This window comes from Microcebus murinus, chromosome 10 (genome assembly GCF_040939455.1).
Source record: "Microcebus murinus isolate Inina chromosome 10, M.murinus_Inina_mat1.0, whole genome shotgun sequence".
In the NCBI taxonomy this organism is placed as follows: domain Eukaryota; kingdom Metazoa; phylum Chordata; class Mammalia; order Primates; family Cheirogaleidae; genus Microcebus; species Microcebus murinus.
This window is the reverse complement of record NC_134113.1, coordinates 62,157,501-62,180,313: the sequence shown is the minus strand read 5'-3', so window position 1 is coordinate 62,180,313 and position 22,813 is coordinate 62,157,501. Positions and strand designations below refer to the sequence as shown.

Below are 22,813 nucleotides of genomic sequence, written 5' to 3'. Positions count from 1 at the left end.
GTACAGAGCACAGGGAGAGATCTGAAAGGAGGGGAGAAATGGAAAGGAGCAAATAGGGTGGGGTACATTCCCTTCCTCTACTACCATGGGATTAGGGTCTATGACACTCCTCTACCCCACCCCATTCTTCCCTTCCCCTGTACGGGACAATCAGATCAGGGGAAGGGAAGAAATAGAGACAAGTTTCATGGCACAGATGAAACAAGGTCCTACCTGTTCTCTTTGGGGGTACTGCCCCAGACTTGGTCTCACTCCACATCTGGGGGTCCAGATCTTGCAGCTCCTCTATGACTTTATCTCCATACTGCTTTGAGTCTACTGAAAACGACAAGAAAGCAGGCTAAGAACACATCCCTCTGGGCTATTCACTCGCTAGTTCATCTTCTGCCTGCCCCTCCCCACATCCTTCTTCCTGTCCTCCTCTTCTAATTACGCACCAGCTTGTCTCTGAATGTAGGCCATGTACTCCTCAGGCTGCAGGGAAGGGTGACAGAGAATGGCCTGGGGAGTGGCACTGGCTGGGGGACGAAGGAGAGGGTGGGGGCAGAGCCGAGAAGTCCGAATGGTCAGCACGTAAGAGCAGGACAAGGGCTCATCCACACGATCAATGTAGTCCCCAGAAATACCTGCACCCTCGTCACAGAGGAACTGCCAGGAAAGAACAGGAGGATATGTTGTAATTACCACCAATAGTTAGTTTTAGTTCTTAGAGCAGCTATCTTTTATTAAGCATTTATTATGTTCAGGCACTGTGCATACATTGTATCTGTGGCAATTTACATACTTTAGCTCAATTATCACAAAAACCCAGTGAGGGAAGTTATTGGTATCTAAACTTTGTGGCTCAAGCCTGTAATCCTAGCACTCCGGGAGGCCAAGGCAGGAGGATCACTTGATCTCAAGAGTTCGAGACCAGACTGAGCAAGAGTGAGACCCCATCTCTACTAGAAATAGAAAAAAAAAAAAAGAAACTCAGGTTTGATGCAGGCACTTGTTCAGGCTGACCAGCTGATAAGTGGCAAAAATAGGAATTGAATTCAGGCAGTTCAACTATAGGTAACCAGATAATTTTTGTCTCACATTCTTGCTTTATATAAATGTGCCATACATATATACTTATATTTACTTTATATATGTTATTTTTTATGTATATATGTGTGTGTGTATATATATATATATATTTTAAATATGTGCATGTGCTAAAGACTTTAGGCAGTTCTAACATCCTTATGTCATTCAAAAAGAGTATAGATACTGATTAATGTTGCCCTTTAATAAATTAAGCATTCACCATTATAATCTCTTTTTCTTTGAGACAGGGTGTCGCTCTGTTACCCAGGCTAGAGTGCAGTGGTGTAATCATAGCTCACTGCAGCCTCCAACTCCTTGGCTCAAGCAATCCTCCTGCCTCAGTCTCTGAGTAGCTGGGACTATAGTCATGCACCACCATGCCCAACTAATTTTTTTATTTCTTGTAGAGATAGGGTCTCACAGTGAGCCATTGTACCTGGCCCACCATTGTAATTTCTAAAGTAACTACTAAAAGTAAAAGAAAGAATGGTCCTGCTTCTGAAATGGCAGCATTAGGGACTTTGCAGACCCACTCTCTGGTCAAACTCTATAACTGGTGGAAATCTAAAAAAAAAAAAAAAAAAAAAAATTAAACTCTTTGGAAATTTTCCTAAAGACATACAACAAATGAAGAAAAGTTTATTTAAGAAAATCTACTAAATCTTGAACAGTGAGAGTTTGTGGCACTTGAGTTATGACCTGCTCCCTCACTCTATGCCCACCACTCCCCAATCCCCACTATAGCTCAATTTGACAGAAGCTCCACTCCAAGTGAATGTGGTCAAAAACAAACAAACAAACAAACAAAAAACTGAGGAGGAGCTTCCTAATCCCTCAACATCCAGTCACAGGATATAGTATTTTACTGGGAGCAGCAGGCAATCAGTATTTTTCAACCCCTCCCCAGCTCCAAGGTGTAAAGACTAAATTTCTGGAAAATATAGTCAAGAGAACAGGGCTCCCTTATCCCACCCAAACCCACTCTTCAGGCAGAGGCTTACTTCCAGTGCATAGGACAAGCATATTTGAGACCCTGATTGACCTCGCCTGAGCTTGCTCATGGGGTGGAGGTTTCACAAAAGGAGATGCAAACTGAGAAGACTGGAGGCTATCATCCCTGCCCAGCGACCTGCTCATAAAGCAGGAATGTCGCTCCAGGAGAAGCAAACCACTGTCACTGACACCAGCTCCAGAGCAGGGTCTCACAGGGAGACACAAAGTCTCATAGGGAGAGACTGCCTCTCTGGGGGAGAGACAGTCTATAAGAAGAAAGCTCCAAAACTCTCTCCAAATGAGCTAACTTTATATGACACACAGTATGGGCAAGTTTGCACCTAAGGGCACTCTCAAAAAAATGGAGATTTTGGTAGGAAGCAATTCATAGGAGGCTGGTTGCTCCATTAGTACAACAAGCTAAACCTTAGGGTCAGCTAGTTTAACAGGGAGAACAAAGGAAAGATAGCAACTATGAGCCCTCCTAGATCAGAAGAAACCTAAAATATTTGCCTCAAAAACTACCTCTACAAAGGGGTCCACATTTACTTGGATCAGACTATGGAACAACTTACGCCCCGCACGTCAGAAATGATAAAGCAGTCAGCAGGCAATTAGTGGTGCCTAACAGCCTCGTGTCACACCAACAGAGGCAGACAGTTTAACAGATTAGCAAAAGAAACAGTCAAAAAAAGCTCTGCTGAAACCACTGTCATCTAGGGTGACTTCGTGCACAGCCCCAACTGTGCCCTCAGAGGAGAGACACCAGAGACTTCATAGTGCAGAGGAAAGAGACTTCACTAAAGTAGTCCAACCAAGTCATTGGACAAATAAACACGCAAACAACAAAGTCAGGCTGTGGGGGAAGGGCAGGAATCAGTATCTGGAGTAGCTATAATAAATATATTACCTAAATGTCCAGTTTGGAATCAGTATCTGGAGTAGCTATAATAAATATATTACCTAAATGTCCAGTTTGCAACAAAAAAATAATGACACACATATAGAAACAGCAAAGTGTGACACACGTGTAGAAAACAATGTAGGTAACAGAAACTACCTCTGAGAGGGCCCAGATGTTGGATTTCACAAAGTCTTAAAAGTAGCCATTACAAATATGTTTACAGAATTAAGAATTAAAATCACACAAAGTGTGTTCTCTGACCACAATGAGATGAAATTATAAATAAATAACAAAGGAATCTTGGAAATTCACAAATATGTAGAAATTAGAGAAAATACTCCTAAGTAACCAATGGATCAAAGAAAAAAAACCACAAGAAAATTAGAAAATACCTCAAAATGAATGAAAATGAAAACACAATATATCAAAACTTATAGGATGCAGTTGAAGCAGTGCTTAGCGGGAAATTTACAGCTGTAAACAAAAGTATTTTTTAAAAAGAAATCTCAAATCTGTAACCTAAACTTCCACCTTGAGAAACTAGAAAAACAAGCTAAACCAAGAGCAAGCAGAGGAAAGGAAATAATAAAGATTAAAACAGAAATAAATGAAATAAAAAATGGGAAACAACAGAGAAAAATCAAGAAAATTAACAGTTACTTTATTTTTAATTATTATGCATACCATGTTACCCCGAAAATAAGACAGGGTCTTATATTTATTTTTCCTCAAGAAGACACCTTAGGGCTTATTTTCAGGAGATGTGTTATTTTCCCCTCAAAGCCTCAGCTTGTAGCACGCACAGGATGGCCAGGACCTGACAGGGGGAGCCGACCTTGTTGGTGGGGCTGCCCACACCTTTCCGGTCACCTCTGGGATAGTAGCTGTCACGGTGGGGCAGATGAGAAGGGCTGCTCGTCTTCTTCACCACTCCGAGAGGAAACGCATGGGTCATGCAGATACGCTGCATAGCCACGCCCATCACTAGGTCTTATTTTTGGGTTAGGGCTTATATTGTGCAAATGCTTAGAAATCTTGCTAGGGCTTATTTTATGGGTAGGTCTTATTTTGGGTGAAACATGGTACATTGTAGTTGTAGATATTTATGGGATACATGAGATATTTTGGTACAACCATACACTGTGTAATGATCAAATCAGGATAATTGGAAGAGTTATTTTATTTATTTATTTATTTTTTGAGACAGAGTCTTACTCTGTTGCCTGGGCTAGAGTGCCATCACATCAGGCTAGCTCACAGCAACCTCAAACTCCTGGGCTTAAGCAATCCTTCTGCCTCAGCCTCCCGAGTAGCTGGGACTACAGGCATGCGCCACCATGCCCAGCTAATTTTTTCTATATATTTTTAGTTGGCCAGCTAATATCTTTCTATTTTTAGTAGAGACAGGGTCTCACTCTTGTTCAGGCTGGTCTTGAACTCCTGACCTTATGTGATCCTCCCGCCTCAGCCTCCCAGAGTGTGAGGATTACAGGTGTAAACCACCACACCTGGCCAGAAGAGTTGATCTTTGAATCAACAAAAGTGACAAAACTTTAGCTAGACCAATCAAGAAAAAATAGAGATTTAAATTAGTAAAATATAGAATGAGATGATTAACGTTCTATTCTATTCACTTCTATTAACCTTATAGAAATAAAAAGGATCATAAATGAGTACTATTCACACTTACATGCCAGGAAATCAGACAACTTCAACAAAATGGACAAATTCCTAGAGAGACACAAACTATGAAAATTGATACAAGAAGAAAAGTAAAGAGATAGAATTAGTAATAAAAAGTTAGACAGTGAAGTCAGATGGGTCCGCTGGTGAATTCTACCAAACATTTAAAAATAATAAATACCACAGGGCACAGTAGATCGAGCCTGTAATCCTAGCATTCTGGAAGGCTGAAGAGGAAGGAACCCTTGAGCTCCAGAGTTCAAGACTAGCTTGAGCAAGAGTGAAACCACGTCTCTACTAAAATCAGAAAAATTAGCCTGGCATTGTGGTACAATCATCTAGTCCCAGCTGCTTGGGAGGCTAAGACAGGAGGATCACTTGAGCCCAGGAGTTTGAGGTTGCAGTGAGCTGTGATCATGCCACGCTCTCTACCCAGGGCAACAGAGTGAGACTATCTCAAAACTAAATAAATAAATAAATAAATACAATTTCTTCACAAGCTCTTCCAAAAAATAGAAGAGGAAGTACTATTCTCCAACTCATTCCATGAGGCCAGTATTATTACCCTGATATCAAATCCAGACAAAGACATCATAAGAAATGAAAACCTCAGACCAACATCTCTTATGAATTCAGACCCCCAAAATCCTCCACCGAATTCAGCAATATATTAAAAGGATTATATACTATGACCAACTGGGATTTATCCCAGTAATGCAAGTTGAGTTAATGCAAAAAGTAAATTAATGTAATACAGTTTATCAATAGAATAAAGCACAAAAAATACATGATCATCTCAATGGATGCAAAAAAGCATTTGACAAAATTCAATACCCTTAGTGATCAAAACATTCAACAAAGTAGGAATAGAAGGGAACTTCATCAACCTGATAAAAAGAATCTATGAAAAACCCACAGCTAACCTCATACTCAATGGTGAAAACTGAGTGCTCTCCCCCTAAGATCAGGAACAAGACAAAGATGTCTGCTCATGCTATTTTTGTTCAACATTGTACTGGACATTCTAACCAGGGCAATTAGGCAAGGAAATCAAGTAAAAGCCATACAGATTGAAAAGGAAAAAGGAAAACTATCTTTATGGCTGATGACCTGATCCTATATACAGAAAATCCTAAGGAATTCACTAAAATAGCTATTAGAACTAATAAACAAGTCTAAGGTTGCAGGATATAAGAATCAATTGTATTTCTATACACTGACAATGAACAATCTAAAAATGAATTTAAGAAATAATTCCACTTGCAATAGCATCAAAAAGAATAAAATAATTAGTAATAGGTATAGCAAAAGTACAAAACTTACAAAACATTGTTAAAAGTAATTAAAGAAGACATTTATGGAAAGACTTTCCATAAATAGAAAGACATCCATGTTCATAAAATAGAACACTTAATAGTGTTAAAATGGCAATACTTCACAAATTGATAATGCAATCCCCATCAAGATTCCTGTTGGCTTCCTTGCAGAAATTAATACACTGATCCTGAGATTCATATGAAAATTCAAGGGATGCCAAATAGTCAAAACAATCTTGAAAAAGAAGAATAAAATTGGAGGACTCACATTTCCTGATTTCAAAACTTACTATAAAGCTACAATAATCAAGACAGTGTGGTACTGACATAAGAATAGACATACAGAGCAAGGAAATAAAATTGAGAGTCCAGAAATTATTCTTCATTTTTATCATCATTTGGTTTTTGACAAAGTTGTCAAGATAATCCAAGGGGAATAGTCTTTTCAATAAATGATGCTGGGTCAACTGGATATCAACATGCAAAAGAATGATGTTGGACCCTACCTCATTCCATAGACAAAAATTAACTCGAGGAGCTGGGAACAAGATGGCAGACGAGAAACACTGCCAGACAGAGTGTCTCTGCAGAAAAGACAGATTCTAGCAGAAATTAGAAAAAAGAAGCAAGAAGACGAGCATACAGCGGACGAGGGCCAGAAGGAGGGGTACCTGAGACCCCGGGAGACTCCACGGGAGGAGGCTGCAGAGGAGAACTGGAGGCTGAGACCACCGGAGCAGCCCGGAGACCAGCGGCAAGGGTAGGTGGATTTGCTGTTTCCCCTCCCCTGCATTTGGGACTGCTGGTGGGCTCCCCAGCGGGTGGAGAGACCTGCGGACACCAGCCCAGAGACGGCCGCCGCCAGCCAGCGGTGAGCCTGTAGCAGACGTGGCACCAGGTTCCCAACTTCCTCCGGGCACCTCCATGTGCACAGACACAAGCCGCGCGGCAGGTGCCATATTGCCTCCTCCTCCCATCCGCCGACCCTACCCGCGGCTGCCCAGAGAGACAATACAGCCACCAGCCAGAGGCACCTCCAGGGAATGGGACCTTCCCTTTGGGGACCCTACAGCTGACTCAGGGGAACTCAGACTGTGAGCTCCCTACCTGCCAGCTCTCCCAGGTGCTGCTGGCACGGTGTTCCCAGGAGAATGGTGCCGACTCAGAGGCTGAGAGACATAGACCCAGCTTGGGCTCCCTGTGGGTGAATTGGGACCAGAACTCCTCTCCCTGGTGAGGAAACAATTTGAATTCTGGGACCCAGAGGTCAGACCTGCAGACCAGATCCCCTGCACCAAGGGCTAGCATTGCCGGGGGCACAGAAGGGTTATAGTGAACAGCCTACTGAGGTGTGTGTGCCTCCAGGGGCGGTCAGCATTCTAGAGGGCAACCCTCCTCCCAGGAGGAGGCCGTGCGCCCAGCCCAGGTGGCGTTCCTGTGCAGGGAACCTCCCCGCCGGCATCACAGTCTGGGGAGGCCTGGTGGCTTATGGTCTGGCCTGCTGGCAGAGGCCCAGGAGTAGCTGCGGAGTTGGGGAGGGTGGAAAGAAGCAAGGCCCGCTCCAGACTGCGGGTCTCAGACAGCCCCATCCCCACACCCAGACTTTCTGGCCGAGCGGGACCATTCCAGTCCCGCCCTGACAGCTTTTCCTGGAAGCAGAGAACAGAACTTTGACCCCTGCTAACTGCCTGAGGGCAGGCTTACCCAACCCAGCTCCGCCCAGAACAAGAGCTGATAATAGGACACAAAATCAACAGCATAGTCTGTTCCTCCAAGCAAACGCCACCTACTGACAGGGACAGCATCTTGCACAGCCTTTCCACGGCACCCACTGACTCAATAAACAGGGAGTGGTCCAATCTCACCCACAGACACCACCTAACACCTCAGAAACTAAACAATGTGTGTGAATACCCAAACAATAACCTAAAGGAAAGAAACAACAACTGATCGACATGGGAAGAAATCAGCGAAAGAACTCAGGAAATATGAAGAACCAAACGGAAAACACACCCCCAAAGAGGAGCACTAGCCCCCTAGAAACGGACACCAACCAAAATCAGGCAACCAATATGACAGAAGAGGAATTTCGTATGTGGATCATAAGAACACTCACCGAGCTGCAACAACAACTCAATAACCAACACAAAGAAACCACAAAAAGCCTCCAGGCTATGGAAAAAGAAATAGACACAATGAAGAAAAGTTTAACCGAACTCCTGGAAATGAAGAATCAATTCAAGGAACTACAAAATACAGTGGAAAGTCTCAAGAACAGGGTAGATCAAACAGAAGAAAGAATCTCAGAGCTTGAAGATAACACCCTCCAATTAAATAAATCAGTCACTGAAATAGAGCAGAGAAACAAGAGAAAAGAGCAAAGCCTACAAGAGCTGTGGGATTATGTGAAGAAACCTAATGTGAGGGTCATAGGGTTACCAGAAGGGGAAGAAGACAACACTCAAGGGTTGGACAAGCTGTTTGAAGATATAATAGAGGAAAATTTCCCAGGCCTTGCTCAAAATCTTGATATACAAGTTCAAGAAGCTCAGAGGACCCCTGGGATTCAATGCAAACAGGAAGACGTCACGACATGCAGTCATCAGACTGACCAAAGTATCAACTAAAGAGGACCTTTTAAGAGCTGTAAGACAAAAGAAGCAAGTAACATACAAAGGAAAGCCAATTCGAATAACATGAGACTTCTCTAATGAGACTTTACAAGCAAGGAGAGACTGGGGCCCCATTCTCACTCTTTTGAAACAAAACAATGCCCAGCCTAGAATATTATTCCCTGCAAAACTAAGCTTCGTATATGAAGGAGAAATAAAAACATTCTCAGACAAGCAAAGGCTCAGAGAATTCACCAAGACAAGACCAGCCCTACAAGAAGTACTTAAAACAGCATTACGCACGGAACATCATAATAATAACCCACGAATATAAAAACAACCAAAACCCAAAGATATTAAAGGCCAGATATTACAATGGCTCAAGACAGAAATCATAGCAACAACATCCAACCCAACAGAATGAACAGTAATCTACCTTACCTATCAGTTCTCTCAGTAAATGTGAATGGCTTAAACTCTCCACTCAAGAGACATAGGCTGGCTGAATGGATAAGAAAATACTGGCCAAGTATATGCTGTCTTCAGGAAACACATCTAACTTGCAAGGATGCATATAGACTAAAAATAAAAGGGTGGAGATCAATATTCCAAGCAAATAGAAGCCAAAAGAAGGCTGGTGTGGCAGTTCTAATTTCAGACGATTTGGTTTTTAAACCAACAAAAGTAGTGAAAGACAAAGAGGGTCATTATATAATAGTGAAGGGCACAGTTCAACAAGAAGAGATAACAATTTTAAATATATATGCACCCAACTTAGGTGCACCCAGATTCATAAAGGAAACCTTACTGGAGCTAAGCAAATGGATTAATAGCAACTCCATAATCACCGGAGATTTCAACACCCTACTGACGGCACAAGACAGATCCTCCAAACAGAAAATTAATAAAGAAATAATGGACTTAAACAAAACCCTGGAACAACTGGGTCTGACTGACATCTACAGGACATTCTACCCAAAATCCACTGAATATACGTTCTTCTCATCAGCTCACGGGACATTCTCTAAGATTGACCATATCCTAGAGATTTACACAAAGTAAATCTCAAGAAATTTAAAAAAATAGAAATCATACCATGTACCTTCTCAGATCTCAGTGGAATAAAAGTAGAAATCAACCCTAACAGAAACTCACATTTCTACACAAAAACGTGGAAATTAAACAACCTCTTACTAAATGCTTACTTCATAAATGAAGAAATCAAGATGGAAATAAAAAAATTCTATACTCCTACACTGCTGGTGGGACTTCAAATTAGTTCAACCTCTGTGGAAAGCAATATGGAGATACCTTAAAGCGATACAAGTGAATCTACCATTTGATCCAGCAATCCCATTGCTGGGCATCTACCCAGAAGATCCAATAACACTCTACAAAAAAGACACCTGCACTCAAATGTTTATAGCAGCACAATTCATAATTGCAAGGCTGGGGAAACAGCCCAAGTGCCCATCAATCCAAGAATGGATTAATAAAATGTGGTATATGTAAAAAAAAAAAGAACATTGTCAGACTGGTTAAAATTAAAAAAATACAATTTGGTCAGGATACAGATTGGCTGGGTGTGGTGGCTCATGCCTGTAATCCTAGAACTCTGGGAGGACGAGGCAGGAAGATTGCTTGAGGTTAGGAGTTCAAAACTAGCCTCAGCAAAAGTGAGACCTCATCTCTACTAAAAATAAAAAGAAATTAGCTGGTCAACTAAAAATAGAAAAAATTAGCTGGGAGTGGTGGTATATGCCTGTATTCTCAGCTACTCGGGAGGTTGAGGCAGGAGTATCACTTGAACCCAGGAGTTTGAAGTTGCAGTGAGCTATGATGATGCCATGGCACTCTAGCCTGGGCAACAGAGTGAGACAGTGTCTCAAAAAAAAAGAAAAAGAAAAAAACTATATTGCTGTTCAGAGAATACATTTAAAACATAAAAATAAAGATAAAAGTAAAAGGATAAATAATAACTCAATGAAAGCTATTATAGCTAAATTAATATCACACAAGAGACTTTAAGAAAAAAAATTACTAAAGATAAAGAATATCACTTCAGGCCGGGCGCTGTGGCTCACGCCTATAATCCTAGCTCTTGGGAGGCCGAGGCGGGCGGATTGCTCAAGGTCAGGAGTTCAAAACCAGCCTGAGCAAGAGCGAGACCCCGTGTCTACTATAAATAGAAAGAAATTAATTGGCCAACTGATATATATATAAAAAATTAGCCGGGCATGGTGGCACATGCCTGTAGTCCCAGCTACTCGGGAGGCTGAGGCAGAAGGATCACTGGAGCCCAGGAGTTTGAGGTTGCTGTGAGCTAGGCTGACGCCACGGCACTCACTCTAGCCTGGGCAACAAAGCGAGACTCTGTCTCAAAAAAAAAAAAAAAAAAAAGAATATCACTTCATAATATTAAAAGGTTTAATTTATGAAGAAGATAATTTTAAGTTATATGTAATTCTATATCTTGCTATTGTATGCCTCTCCCAATTACAGCAGGAATTTTTATCCGTTTTGTTCACTGAAATATCCCTAGCAACTAGAACAGTGCCTGGCACATAGAAGCACTTAATGAAGAAATAGCCCAAAGACGCAAAAAACAACGATTGACAGAATAGTAAGAAATAAATTGAAAGACTAATCAGGAATAATACACAAATCCATAATTATAGTGGGAGACAAATCTTTTTGCTACAAAAGATTTGAGCAGCACGGTTAACAGTCATGACCCAAAATACACACAGAATACAAGGTAGCCAACGATAGAGCACACATTCTTTTCAAACAGAAACACTGATAAAAAATGATGTGTACTGGACCATAAGTCTCAACAGAATTAAAGGGACATAAATTAAATGGTACAATTTCTCTGACCACAATGTAATTAAGCTAGAAATCAATAAAAACTAGAATTTTTAAAAGAAGAAACTTCTGAAAAATCCATGGTTCAAAGTAGAAATAATAAATCAACATTTAAAACTGAATGATAATAAAAATATTGTTACATCAAAACTTGCAGAACTAAAAAAAATAAGAAGAAAAATGAATGCAAAAAAAAAAAAAAAAAAGATATCTGAATCTGAGCAAGCCCCAAACTACCAATTTACAGAAAACACAAAGGGAATAAGAAATACATTAAAACTCACCTTGGGGATGCAAGCTGCAAAATCAAACTATGGAAAACTACATGGCAAATAATCAGTTTTTCAACAAATAAATGGCAAAGAAATAAAGACAGAGGAGCTATCCATAGATTGAAGGAGACTTAAGAGCTATAACAACTAAGTTTACCATATGAACCTTATTTGGATTGTCATTCATAGAAACCAACCACATACAGATGCTCCTCCACTTACGATAGGGTTACATGCCAATAAACCCATCGCAAATTGAAAATATCATAAGTCAAAAATACTTTTAATACTTTTAACCTCCCAAACATCATAGCTTAGCCTCGAATACCTTAAATGTACTCTCTGAGTACACTTACATTAGCCTACAGTTGTGCAAAATCATCTAACACAAAACTTGTTTTATAATGAAGTGTGGAATATCTTAAGTAATTTACTGAATACTGTACTGAAAGTGAAAAATAGAATGGTTGTATGGGTACTTGAAGTATGGTTTCTACTGAATGTATATTGCTTTTGAACCATTATGAAGCTGAAACCTGATAAGCTGATCCATTGGAAGTTGGGAAACATCTGTATTTATGAGATATGAGATAATCAGGGAAATTTTAGGCCGGGCGCGGTGGCTCACGCCTGTAATCCTAGCTCTCTGGGAGGCCGAGGTGGGCGGATTGTTCGAGGTCAGGAGTTCGAAACCAGCCTGAGCAAGAGTGAGACCCCCGTCTCTACTATAAATAGAAAGAAATTAATTGGCCAACTAATATATATGGAAAAAATTAGCCAGGCATGGTGGTGCATGCCTGTAGTCCCAGCTACTTGGGAGGCTGAGGCAGAAGGATTGCTTGAGCCAGGAGTTTGAGGTTGCTGTGAGCTAGGCTGACACCACGGCACTCACTCTAGCCTAGGCAACAAAGTGAGACTCTGTCTCAAAAAAAAAAAAAAAGCTTTTTTTAAAAAAAAAAGATAATCAGGGAAATTTTAAAATAGTGAATATCCTAAGAAATTATTGTTAATTTTTAAGTGTGATATTGTATGTGGTTATGTTTTTAAAAGAGCTCTTATCTTCTGGGGATAAATACAGAAATACATATGGATGAAACAATGTTATATCTGTGATTCAATTCCAAATAATCTTGGTATGAGAGTGGTAGTAAAGCGAGGTGGGCAAGGGGACAGATGAAATGGCCTGGCCATAAGTGTTGAAGACAGGTGCTAGACAGGGAGTCATTGTACAATTATTTCTGATTTTTTAATGTGTTTTTAGGTTTCTATAACAAAAAGTCTCAAAAAGGACAATCTTTAAATTTATATAACCTACATCCAGCAATTATACTTTTAAGATATATTTATGTATAGCTTACACATGTACATATGTACAATGTAATAATCTTTTGTAATGACAAAAGATTGGAGGGAAAACTATTTCAATCAGTGGAGTAATGGTGACAAAATGATGGACCATACAATGGAATATTATGCACCTATAAAAACAAAAAAGAAAGCTCTAGATGGTCTACCATTGAAACATCTCTAAGAATTATTGTCCGCCGGGAGCAGTGGCTCACGCCTATAATCCTAGCACTCTGGGAGGCAGAGGCGGGCTGATCCCTCAAGGTCAGGAGTTCAAAACCAGCCTGAGCAAGAGCGAGAACCTGTTTCTACTACAAATAGAAATAAATTAATTGGCCAACTAAAAATATATATAGAAAAAATTAGCCAGGCATGGTGGCACATGCCTATAGTCCCAGCTGGGAGGTTGAAGCAGGAGGATTGCTTGAGCCCAGGAGTTTGAGGTTGCTGTGAGCTAGGCTGACGCCACGGCACTCTAGCCCTGGCAACACAGTGAGACTGTGTCTCAAAATAAATAAATAAATAAAAGAATTATTGTCAAAGGAAATAAAAACAAGGTGTAGAACAGTGTGTTTAATATACTATATATTGCACATAAATAAAGAGAAAAGGAAATAAGAAAAGTATATAAGAGAAAAGGAAATAATCTCTATTCATAATTGCTTATAATCACACAAAGAAAGGCTGGATGAATACATGAAAAATTAAGAGCAGGGATGACCTGTGAGGCTGGGATTGGGGGTGGGATGGGAAAAGAGCAGATGGGAGACAAGATGGGAGGGAGACTTCTTATACACCTTTTTATACTTCCTGGATTTTGTATCATGGGAAAAGTATTATCTATTTAACAATTAGATAAAGAATTTAAAATAGCAATAAAGATACATAAATAGTACTTGGAGAGAAATTGATAAGAGATATAAAAGACGAAAAGCTGAAAATGAATGAGCTAGGCATTCATTTTAAGAAGTTGAATGAATAAACAGTAAAATAAACTCAAAAAAAGTAGAAAGAAAGAAAGACTAGAGTGGAAATTAATAAAATAGAAAACAAATACAAGAACAGAAACTCAACAGAGTACATGGTTGGTTCTTTGAAAAAGACTAATAAAACTGACTAATCTCTGATGAGACTGATCAATAGCAAACGAGTGAGGCAAGAATAAAGAATGAAAAGAATCTAATTACAGATGCCACAGAGATGAAAGAGACAATAGAAGGATACCATGAGCAACTTAATGCCAATAAATCTGAAAAAGCAGACAAAATGGATGAATTCCTATAAAAAAAAAATAGCTTACTAAAACTGACCCAAGTAGAAATAGAAAACTTTGAGTATTCCAAAAACTACTAAAGAAAATGAATCAGTAGTTTACAATCTTCCTAAAAAGAAAACCTAGGCTAACTTGACTTTACAGGTGAATTCTAGCAAACATTCAAGTAATTAAAAATTCCAATCTTGTACAGTCTTCCAAGTATATAAAAAATGAGAACATTTTTTAACTTATGTTTTTTGAGATTTGTGTAACTTTGTTAACAAAATATTATAAGGAAAGTACTAGAAAGGAAAATTATGGGTGAATACCTCTCATTAGCACCATCTCTCTTATAATACAAAAGTCCTTTAAAAATTAACAAATTAAATCCAGCAAGATATAAAAGGGATAGTCAGGCCAGGCACGGTAGCTCACGCCTGTAATCCTAGCACTCTAGGAGGCCGAGGTGGGCGGATTGCTCGAGGTCAGGAGTTCGAAACCAGCCTGAGCAAGAGCAAGACCCCTTCTCTACTATAAATAGAAAGAAATTAATTGGCCAAATAATAGATATAGAAAAAATTAGCCGGGCATGGTGGTGCATGCCTGTAGTCCCAGCTACTTAGGAGGCTGAGGCAGTAGGATTGCTTGAGCCCAGGAGTTTGAGATTGCTGTGAGCTAGGCTGAAGCCACGGCACTCACTCTACCCTGAGCAACAAAGCCAGACTGTCTCAAAAAAAAAAAAAAAAAAGGATAGTCAAGGATAAAACATATGTCCAGGCCGGGTGTGGTGGCTCACACTTGTAATCCTAGCACTCTGGGAGGCTGAGGAGGGTGGATTGCTAAAGGTCAGGAGTTTGAGACCAGCCTGAGTAAGAGCAAGACCCGTCTCTACTAAAAATAGAAATAAATTAATTGGGCAAATAAAAATATATAGAAAAAATTAGCTGGGCATGGCGGCGCATGCCTGTGGTCCCAGCTACTCAGGAGGCTGAGACAGAAGGATTACTTGAGCCCAGGAGTTTGAGGTTGCTGTGAGCTAGGCTGGCGCCATGGCACTCTAGCCTGGGCAACAAAGTGAGACTCTGCCTCAAAAAAAAAAAAAGTCCAAACTAGGTTCATCCTAGGAATGCAAAATTGGTTCAACATTAGAAAACCTATAAATCATTTAATTTCAAATTAAAACATAAGAAGGAAAAATTAACAAAATTGCCAAATTCACCATCACAGTGGGGATTTTAACACACTTCTTTCAATTGGTCAACTCAATAAAAGATTAATCGAAAGTTTGAACCATACAATTAGAGTCTTGAACTGAATAATTAAAGTACATATGCTTTCAAGCACAAATATACCATGTTTTAAAATTCACCACAAAGAAAGTCCCAACAATCACCAAAAGAATCATTGGGAAAAAAAAAGAATCATTGGCACAATGGCATAAAATTGGAAATCAATATAAAAACAACAAAAGGGAAACACATTTGTTTAGAAATAAGCATAATTTCTAAATAAGTTTTGAAGTAGAAATCACAATGAAAATGGAAACGCTACATATTAAAACTATAGGGATCTGAGAGATGGATATGCTTGAAGCTCTGACTCGGGGCAGGAGGAAGGAGAGGAAAGGCAACACATGTAACCTAAACATTTGTACCCCCATAATATGTTGAAAAAAAAAAAAAAAAACTAGAGGTATGTGACCAAAATAGTACTCAGAATTTAATGTTTAGCTTTAAATGCATCATTAGGAAAGAAGGCAGACTGAAAATCAGTGAGGCAAGCATCCCACTCAAGCAGTTGCAAGGATAGTTGCAACTCGTATCATGGACAAAAGGATAATCTCTCTAATATATAAAGAGCTCTTATAAATTGAGAAGAAAAGACCAACAACCCACGAGAAAAATGAGCAAAGAATTTGGATGGTTAAAAGAAAAGACTAAAGAAGGAAAGAGAGACAAACAGCTCTTAAATATGAGTAAGATTACACATCATTTCTTCAGGGAAATGCAAGTTAAAACCACACTAAAAAATTATTCTTTGATGCCTCGTTGATGACTGGCCAAAATCCAAAAGTTTAAAAATATACAGATTTGGCACAGCTATAGGGAAATCGGTATTGCTGGAGGGGATTTACCTAGGCTGAGCAACTTGGCAGCACATATCAAAATTACACAAATCTATTTCCAGGAACTTAATCTACATATGCTCTGTAGGTACAAGATTATACATGGCAGCACTTCTGTGTTAATAAAAGATTTAAAACAACCTAAACGTCCATCAACAGAGAACTGTTTAGATAAATGATAGTACAACTGTATAACAGAATAACAGCAAATATATACAAGAACAAGGAAGCTTTCTATATATTGATTTGGAAACAGCATAAAGATATATGCTTATAAGTGCATTTTAAAAATCGCAGAGTATAAAAAGAAACTAACAATGATTACTTTTCTTATTAGGATGGGAACATACTGATGAGGGGCAAAGGTGTATTATGACTTTTTTCTTAAAAGTCTTATCCCAGAGATGAAAAAAAACTAAAAACCTTAGAAAATGAATTCATTTATTATATTAAAAAACTCAAAGATGAAAAACCATTATGACCATTTCAATAGACAGAAAAAGCATGTGTTAAAATTCCACACCTATCCATGGTGAAAATATCCAGCAAACTAGGAATAGAATGGAACATCACATACCTGATAAAGAGTATCAACAAAAAGCCTATATGCAAACAGGAAAACAGGAAAACATCATGGAAACATCAGGAAAACAGGAAAACATCATGCAAACAGTGAAACTTCAGGAGCATTCCCTTTGAAGTTAGAAACAAGTCAAGGATGCCTACCATCACACTTCTATTGCACTGGAGGTACAAGAAAAATGAAATGTATGAGGGTTAGAAAGGATGAAACCAAAAACTTTCCCTATTTGCAGATGACATGATTATCCACATAGAAAATCCATGCAATTCTGCAAACTACTAGAAGTAAAAGAGTTCGGCAAAGTTGCTGAATACAAGATCAATACATAAAACCAATAATGTGACAATACACCAGCAATAATCAGTAAGAAAATGGAATTTTTGAAAGATGCCATTTACGAGAGCATCAAAAACTATTAGGGGCCAGGCACGGTGGCTCACACCTGTGATCCTAGCACTCTGGGAGGCTGAGGCAGGAAGACCACTTGAGGTCCAAGAGTTTGAGACCAGCCTGAGCAAGAGCAAGACTCCATCTCTACTAAAAATAGAAAAAAATTAGCTGAGTATGGTGCTGTGAGCCTGTAGTCCCAGCTGCTTGGGAGGCTGAGGCAAAAGGTTAGCTTTGAGCCCAGGAGGTTTGAGGTTACAGTAAATTATGATGACACCACTGCACTCTAGCCTGGGTGACAGAGCGAGCCTTTGTCTCAAAAACAAAACAAAACAAATAAAAACAAAACACTATTAGGTACTTATATGTTTGAAATATCTGCAGGCACACATAAGACACAAAAGCTATAAGGTATCTATGATTAATCTAACATAAGAGGTGAAGGAGGCCTGTAATCCTAGCACTCTGGGAGGTTGAGGCAGGTGGATCATTTGAGCTCAGGAGTTCAAGACCAGTGTAAGCAAGAGAGAGACTCTACTAAATAGAAAGTAGAGTCTCTACTAAAAATAGAAAGAAGTTAATTGGCCAACTAAAAATATATAGAAAAAATTAGCCAGGCATAGTGGTGCATGCCTGTAGTCCCAGCTACTCTGGAGGCTGAGGCAGAAGGATCGCCTGAGCCCAGGAATTTGAGGTTGCTGTGAGCTAGGCTAACACCACGGCACTCTAGCCTGGGCAACAGAGTGAGACTTTGTCTCAAAAAAAAAAAAAAGGTGAAGGAGTTTTACAGAGAAAACTAAACTCTTTGGAAATAAATATCATCTTCATAGTGTGTGGAGACTCAATATCATAAAATATCAATTATATCCACATTAATCTAAAATTCAATGTAACTCCAATCAAAATCTTTAAAAGGATTTTTAACAGAACTTGACCAATAATAGCCCACATAATTCTGAAGAACAAAAGGGGAATGCATCTTATCAGATATCAAGATTTACTATAAAGCTACAAACAATGTAGTATTAAAACAATGTGAGGCCGGGCGCGGTGGCTCACGCCTGTAATCCTAGCACTCTGGGAGGCCGAGGCGGGCGGATTGCTCAAGGTCAGGAGTTCAAAACCAGCCTGAGCGAGACCCCGTCTCTACCATAAAAAAAAATAGAAAGAAATTAATTGGCCAACTAATATATAATATAAAAATCAGCCGGGCATGGTGGCTCGTGCCTGTAGTCCCAGCTACTCGGGAGGCTGAGGCAGGAGGATTGCTTGAGCCCAGGAGTTTGAGGTTGCTGTGAGCTAGGCTGACGCCATGGCACTCACTCTAGCCTAGGCAAGAAAGCGAGACTCTGTCTCAAAAAAAAAAAAAAAAACAAAAAAAAAACAATGTGGTATTGTCATAGGAATAAGCAGACTACTGAAACAAAAGAAAAGCCAAGAAGAAAATACACCTAAATATGAGAACCTGGTAAATGACTGAGGTAGAACTATAAATCAGAGAGGTAAGTAAGGACTATTCAATAAATAATGCTGGATGCCATGGCTCATGCCTGTAATCCCAGCTACTCAGGAGGCTCAGGCAGAAGGATTGTTTGAGGTCAAGAGTTTGAAACCAGCCTGAGCATCACAGCGAAACACTGTCTCTTCCAAAAAAAAAAAAAAAAAAAAAAATAGCTAAGTGTGGTGGCTGGTGCCTGTAGTCCTAGCTATTCAAGAGGCTGAGGTAGGTGGATCACCTGAGCTCAGGAGGTTAAGGCTGCAATGAGCTGTGATGGAGAAAGGAGTTTATGAATACAGAAGCAAAATTTCTCAACTAAATAGCAGCACACCAAATTCAGCAGCTTATTAAAAGCATTATACATCATGATTTATGTTAGATTTATTCGAAGAATGCAAGGATAGTTCAATATAGGTAAACCGATCTATGTAATACATCATATTAATAGAATAAAAGAAAAAAATCATATCATCATCTCAATTAGCACAGAAAATGCATTTGATAAAATTCAACACCCTTTTCCTGTAAGAAATACTCAATCAACTAGGAATAGGAGGGAATATCTTCAACTATTGATAAACTCCATATAAGAAAAACCCAGGCCGGGCGCGGTGGCTCAAGCCTGTAATCCTAGCTCTCTGGGAGGCCGAGGCGGGCAGATTGCTAGAGGTCAGGAGTTCGAAACCAGCCTGAGCAAGAGCGAGACCCCGTCTCTACTATAAATAGAAAGAAAATAATTGGCCAACTAATATATATAGAAAAAAATTAGCCGGGCATGGTGGCGCATGCCTGTAGTCCCAGCTACTTGGGAGGCTGAGGCAGAAGGATTGCTTGAGCCAGGAGTTTGAGGTTGCTGTGAGCTAGGCTGACGCCATGGCACTCACTCTAGCCTAGGCAACAAAGTGAGACTCTGTCTCAAAAAAAAAGAAAAACCCACAGGCCCAACGTGGTCGCTCACGCCTGTAATCCTAGCACTCTGGGAGGCTGAGGCAGGTGGATCGCTCAAGGTCAAGAGTTCGAAGCCAGCCTGAGCAACAGTGAGACCTTGTCTCTACTAAAACTAGAAAGAAATTAATTGGCCAACTAAAAATATATATACAAAACAAAAATTAGCCAGGCATGGTGGTGCATGCCTGTAATCCCAGCTATTCGGGAGGCTGAGGCAGAAGAATCGCTTGAGCCCAGGACTTTGAAGTTGCTGTGAGCTAAGCTGACGCCATGACACTCTAGCCCGGGCAACACAGTGAGACTCTGTCTCAAAAGAAAAAACAGAAACAAGAAAAACTCACAGCTAACATCATACTCAGTGGTGAAACACTGAAAACGTTTGCCTAAGATCAGAAACAAGACAAGGATGCCCACTCTTTACCACTTCATTCAACACAGTACTGGAAGTTCTAGCCAGAGCAATTATCTAAGAAAAGAAATAAAAGGCATCCAAATTGGGAAGGAAGAAGTAAAATTATCTCTGTTCCCAGATGATCTGATCTTATACACAGAAAATCCAAAGAACACACAAAATTATTAGAGTTAATAAACAAATTTGGCAAACTTGCAAGATATAAAACCAACAACAAAAATCAGTTGTGTTTCTATACAGTTGCAATGAATAATCCAAAAAGGAAATTAAATTTCCTTTCATTTACAATAACATCAGAAACAATAAAATACATAGTGTAAATTTAACCAAGGAGGTGAAAACTTGTATATTGAAAACTACATTGCTGAAAGAATTAAAGACAACATAAATAAATGGAAACATCCTGTGATCATGGATTGAAAAGCTTAATATTAAGATGACAATACTATACAACATGATCTACAGATTCAATGCAATCCCTGTCAAAATTCCAATGGTGTTTTTTATAGAAAAATTTTTTAAAAGTCCTAAAATTCACATGGAATCTCAAGGGATTCCAAACAGCCAAAACAATCTTAAGAAGAGAAGAACAGAGTAGAGTACTCATACTTCCTAATTTCAAAACTTAATACAAAGCTATTATAATCAGGTGGCATAAGGATAGACATATAGACTAATGGAATATAACAGGTCAGAAATAAACTCTCACATATATGGTCAATTGATTTTTGATAAGGATATCAAGAAAATTCAAGGCCGGGCGCTGTGGCTCACGCCTGTAATCCTAGCTCTTGGGAGGCCGAGGCGGGCGGATTGCTCGAGGTCAGGAGTTCAAAACCAGCCTGAGCAAGAGCGAGACCCCATCTCTACTATAAATAGAAAGAAATTAATTGGCCAACTGATATATATATAAAAAAATTAGCCGGGCATGGTGGCGCATGCCTGTAGTCCCAGCTACTCGGGAGGCTGAGGCAGAAGGATCACTCAAGCCCAGGAGTTTGAGGTTGCTGTGAGCTAGGCTGACGCCACGGCACTCACTCTAGCCTGGACAACAAAGTGAGACTCTGTCTCAAAAAAAAAAAAAAAAAAAAAAAAAAATTCAATGGGGAAAGGACAGTCTTTTTCAACAAATGGTGCTAGGAAAACTGGATATCCACATGCAAAAGAATGAAGCTGGACCATAACAAAAATGATACCATATAAAAAAATTAACTCAAAATGTATCAAACAACTAAATTTAACCTAAAACTATAAAACTCTTAGAAGAAAATATAGGTGAAAATATTCATGACCTTGGATTAGGCAATTTCTCTCTCTCTCTCTCTCTTCCCTCTCTCCCTCTCTCTCTTCCCTCCCTCCCTCTCTCTCTTCTCTCCCTCCCTCTCTCCTCCCTCCCTCCCTCCCTCTCCTCCCTCCCTCTCTCTCCTCCCTCCCTCCCTTCCTCCTCTTCTCCTTCCTCCCTCCCTCTCTTTTCTTTTCTTTTCTTTTCTTTTCTTTTCTTTTCTTTTCTTTTCTTTTCTTTTCTTTTCTTTTCTTTTCTTTTCTTTTCTTTTCTTTTCTTTTCTTTTCTTTTCTTTTCTTTTCTTTTCTTTTCCTTCTTGACTGAGTCTCGCTTTGTTGCCCAGGCTAGAGTGAGTGCCGTGGCATCAGCCTAGCTCACAGCAACCTCAAACTCCTGGGCTCAAGCAATCCTACTGCCTCAGCCTCCCAAGTAGCTGGCACTACAGGCATGTGCCACCATGCCTGGCTAATTTTTTCTATATATATTAGTTGGCCAATTAATTTCTTTCTATTTATAGTAGAGACAGGGTCTTGCTCTTGCTTAGGCTGGTTTCGAACTCCTGACCTTGAGCAATCTGCCCGCCTCGGCCTCCCAGAGAGCTAGGATTACAGGCGTGAGCCACTGCACCCAGCCCGGCAATGATTTCTTAAGTATGACACAAAAATTGCAAGCAATTAAATCAAAATTAACAACCTTGTCCATCAAAGGATACTATCAAGAGAGTGAAAAGGCAACTAATGAATAGGAGAGAATATTTATAAATCATATATCTGTTAAGGGATTAATATCCAGAATATATTATATAAAGGACTCCCAAACTCAACAACCCAATTCCTAGTATTCTGGGATGCCAAGGAATTCAAGACCAGCCTGAGCAAAAGTAAGACCCCATCTCTACAAAAAATAGAAAAGTTAGCCCTTCATTACCTGTGACCTGTCTCCCCAAAACTGCCCAGCCTCATCTCCCACACTCCCCTTCTCACGATTACCCCCTCCAGTCCCTGTGACCATCAGGTCCTGGGATAGATATGGCCTCTTGCCTCCAAGGCCTTTTGTACTCACTGAACCTTCCACCTGGAATGCCCTCTTCTTCCCCTCTCCCACCCCTCTACACCCTTATCCTCCAATTGTCAGTTCAAATATCACTTTTCCCAGGAGGCCTGCCCTTTACCCTAGATTCAGTTAGTTCCTTTACTGTGTGTTCCTCTACAGTCTGTACTTCATCTGTCATCATATTCATCCTGCTTGTTGTGACTG

The 22,813-nt window shown here is 39.8% G+C and overlaps 1 protein-coding gene across 6 annotated transcripts in view; it reads right to left on the bottom strand.

Moving 5' to 3' along the window:
- Positions 1–22,813, bottom strand: part of OS9 (OS9 endoplasmic reticulum lectin) — a 34,304-nt gene that overhangs the window by 5,218 nt on the left and 6,273 nt on the right. For 4 of the 6 annotated variants that reach the window (XM_076007439.1, XM_076007443.1, XM_076007441.1 and 1 more), the window contains exons 6-7: positions 438–648; positions 214–318 (exon numbers count right to left, since the gene is read on the bottom strand). In XM_076007439.1, coding sequence (XP_075863554.1) covers positions 214–318; positions 438–648 — 316 coding nt within the window. The remainder of the gene's footprint in view (positions 1–213; positions 319–437; positions 649–22,813) is intronic. The other 2 variants (XM_076007440.1, XM_076007444.1) reach the window with 1 other exon arrangement.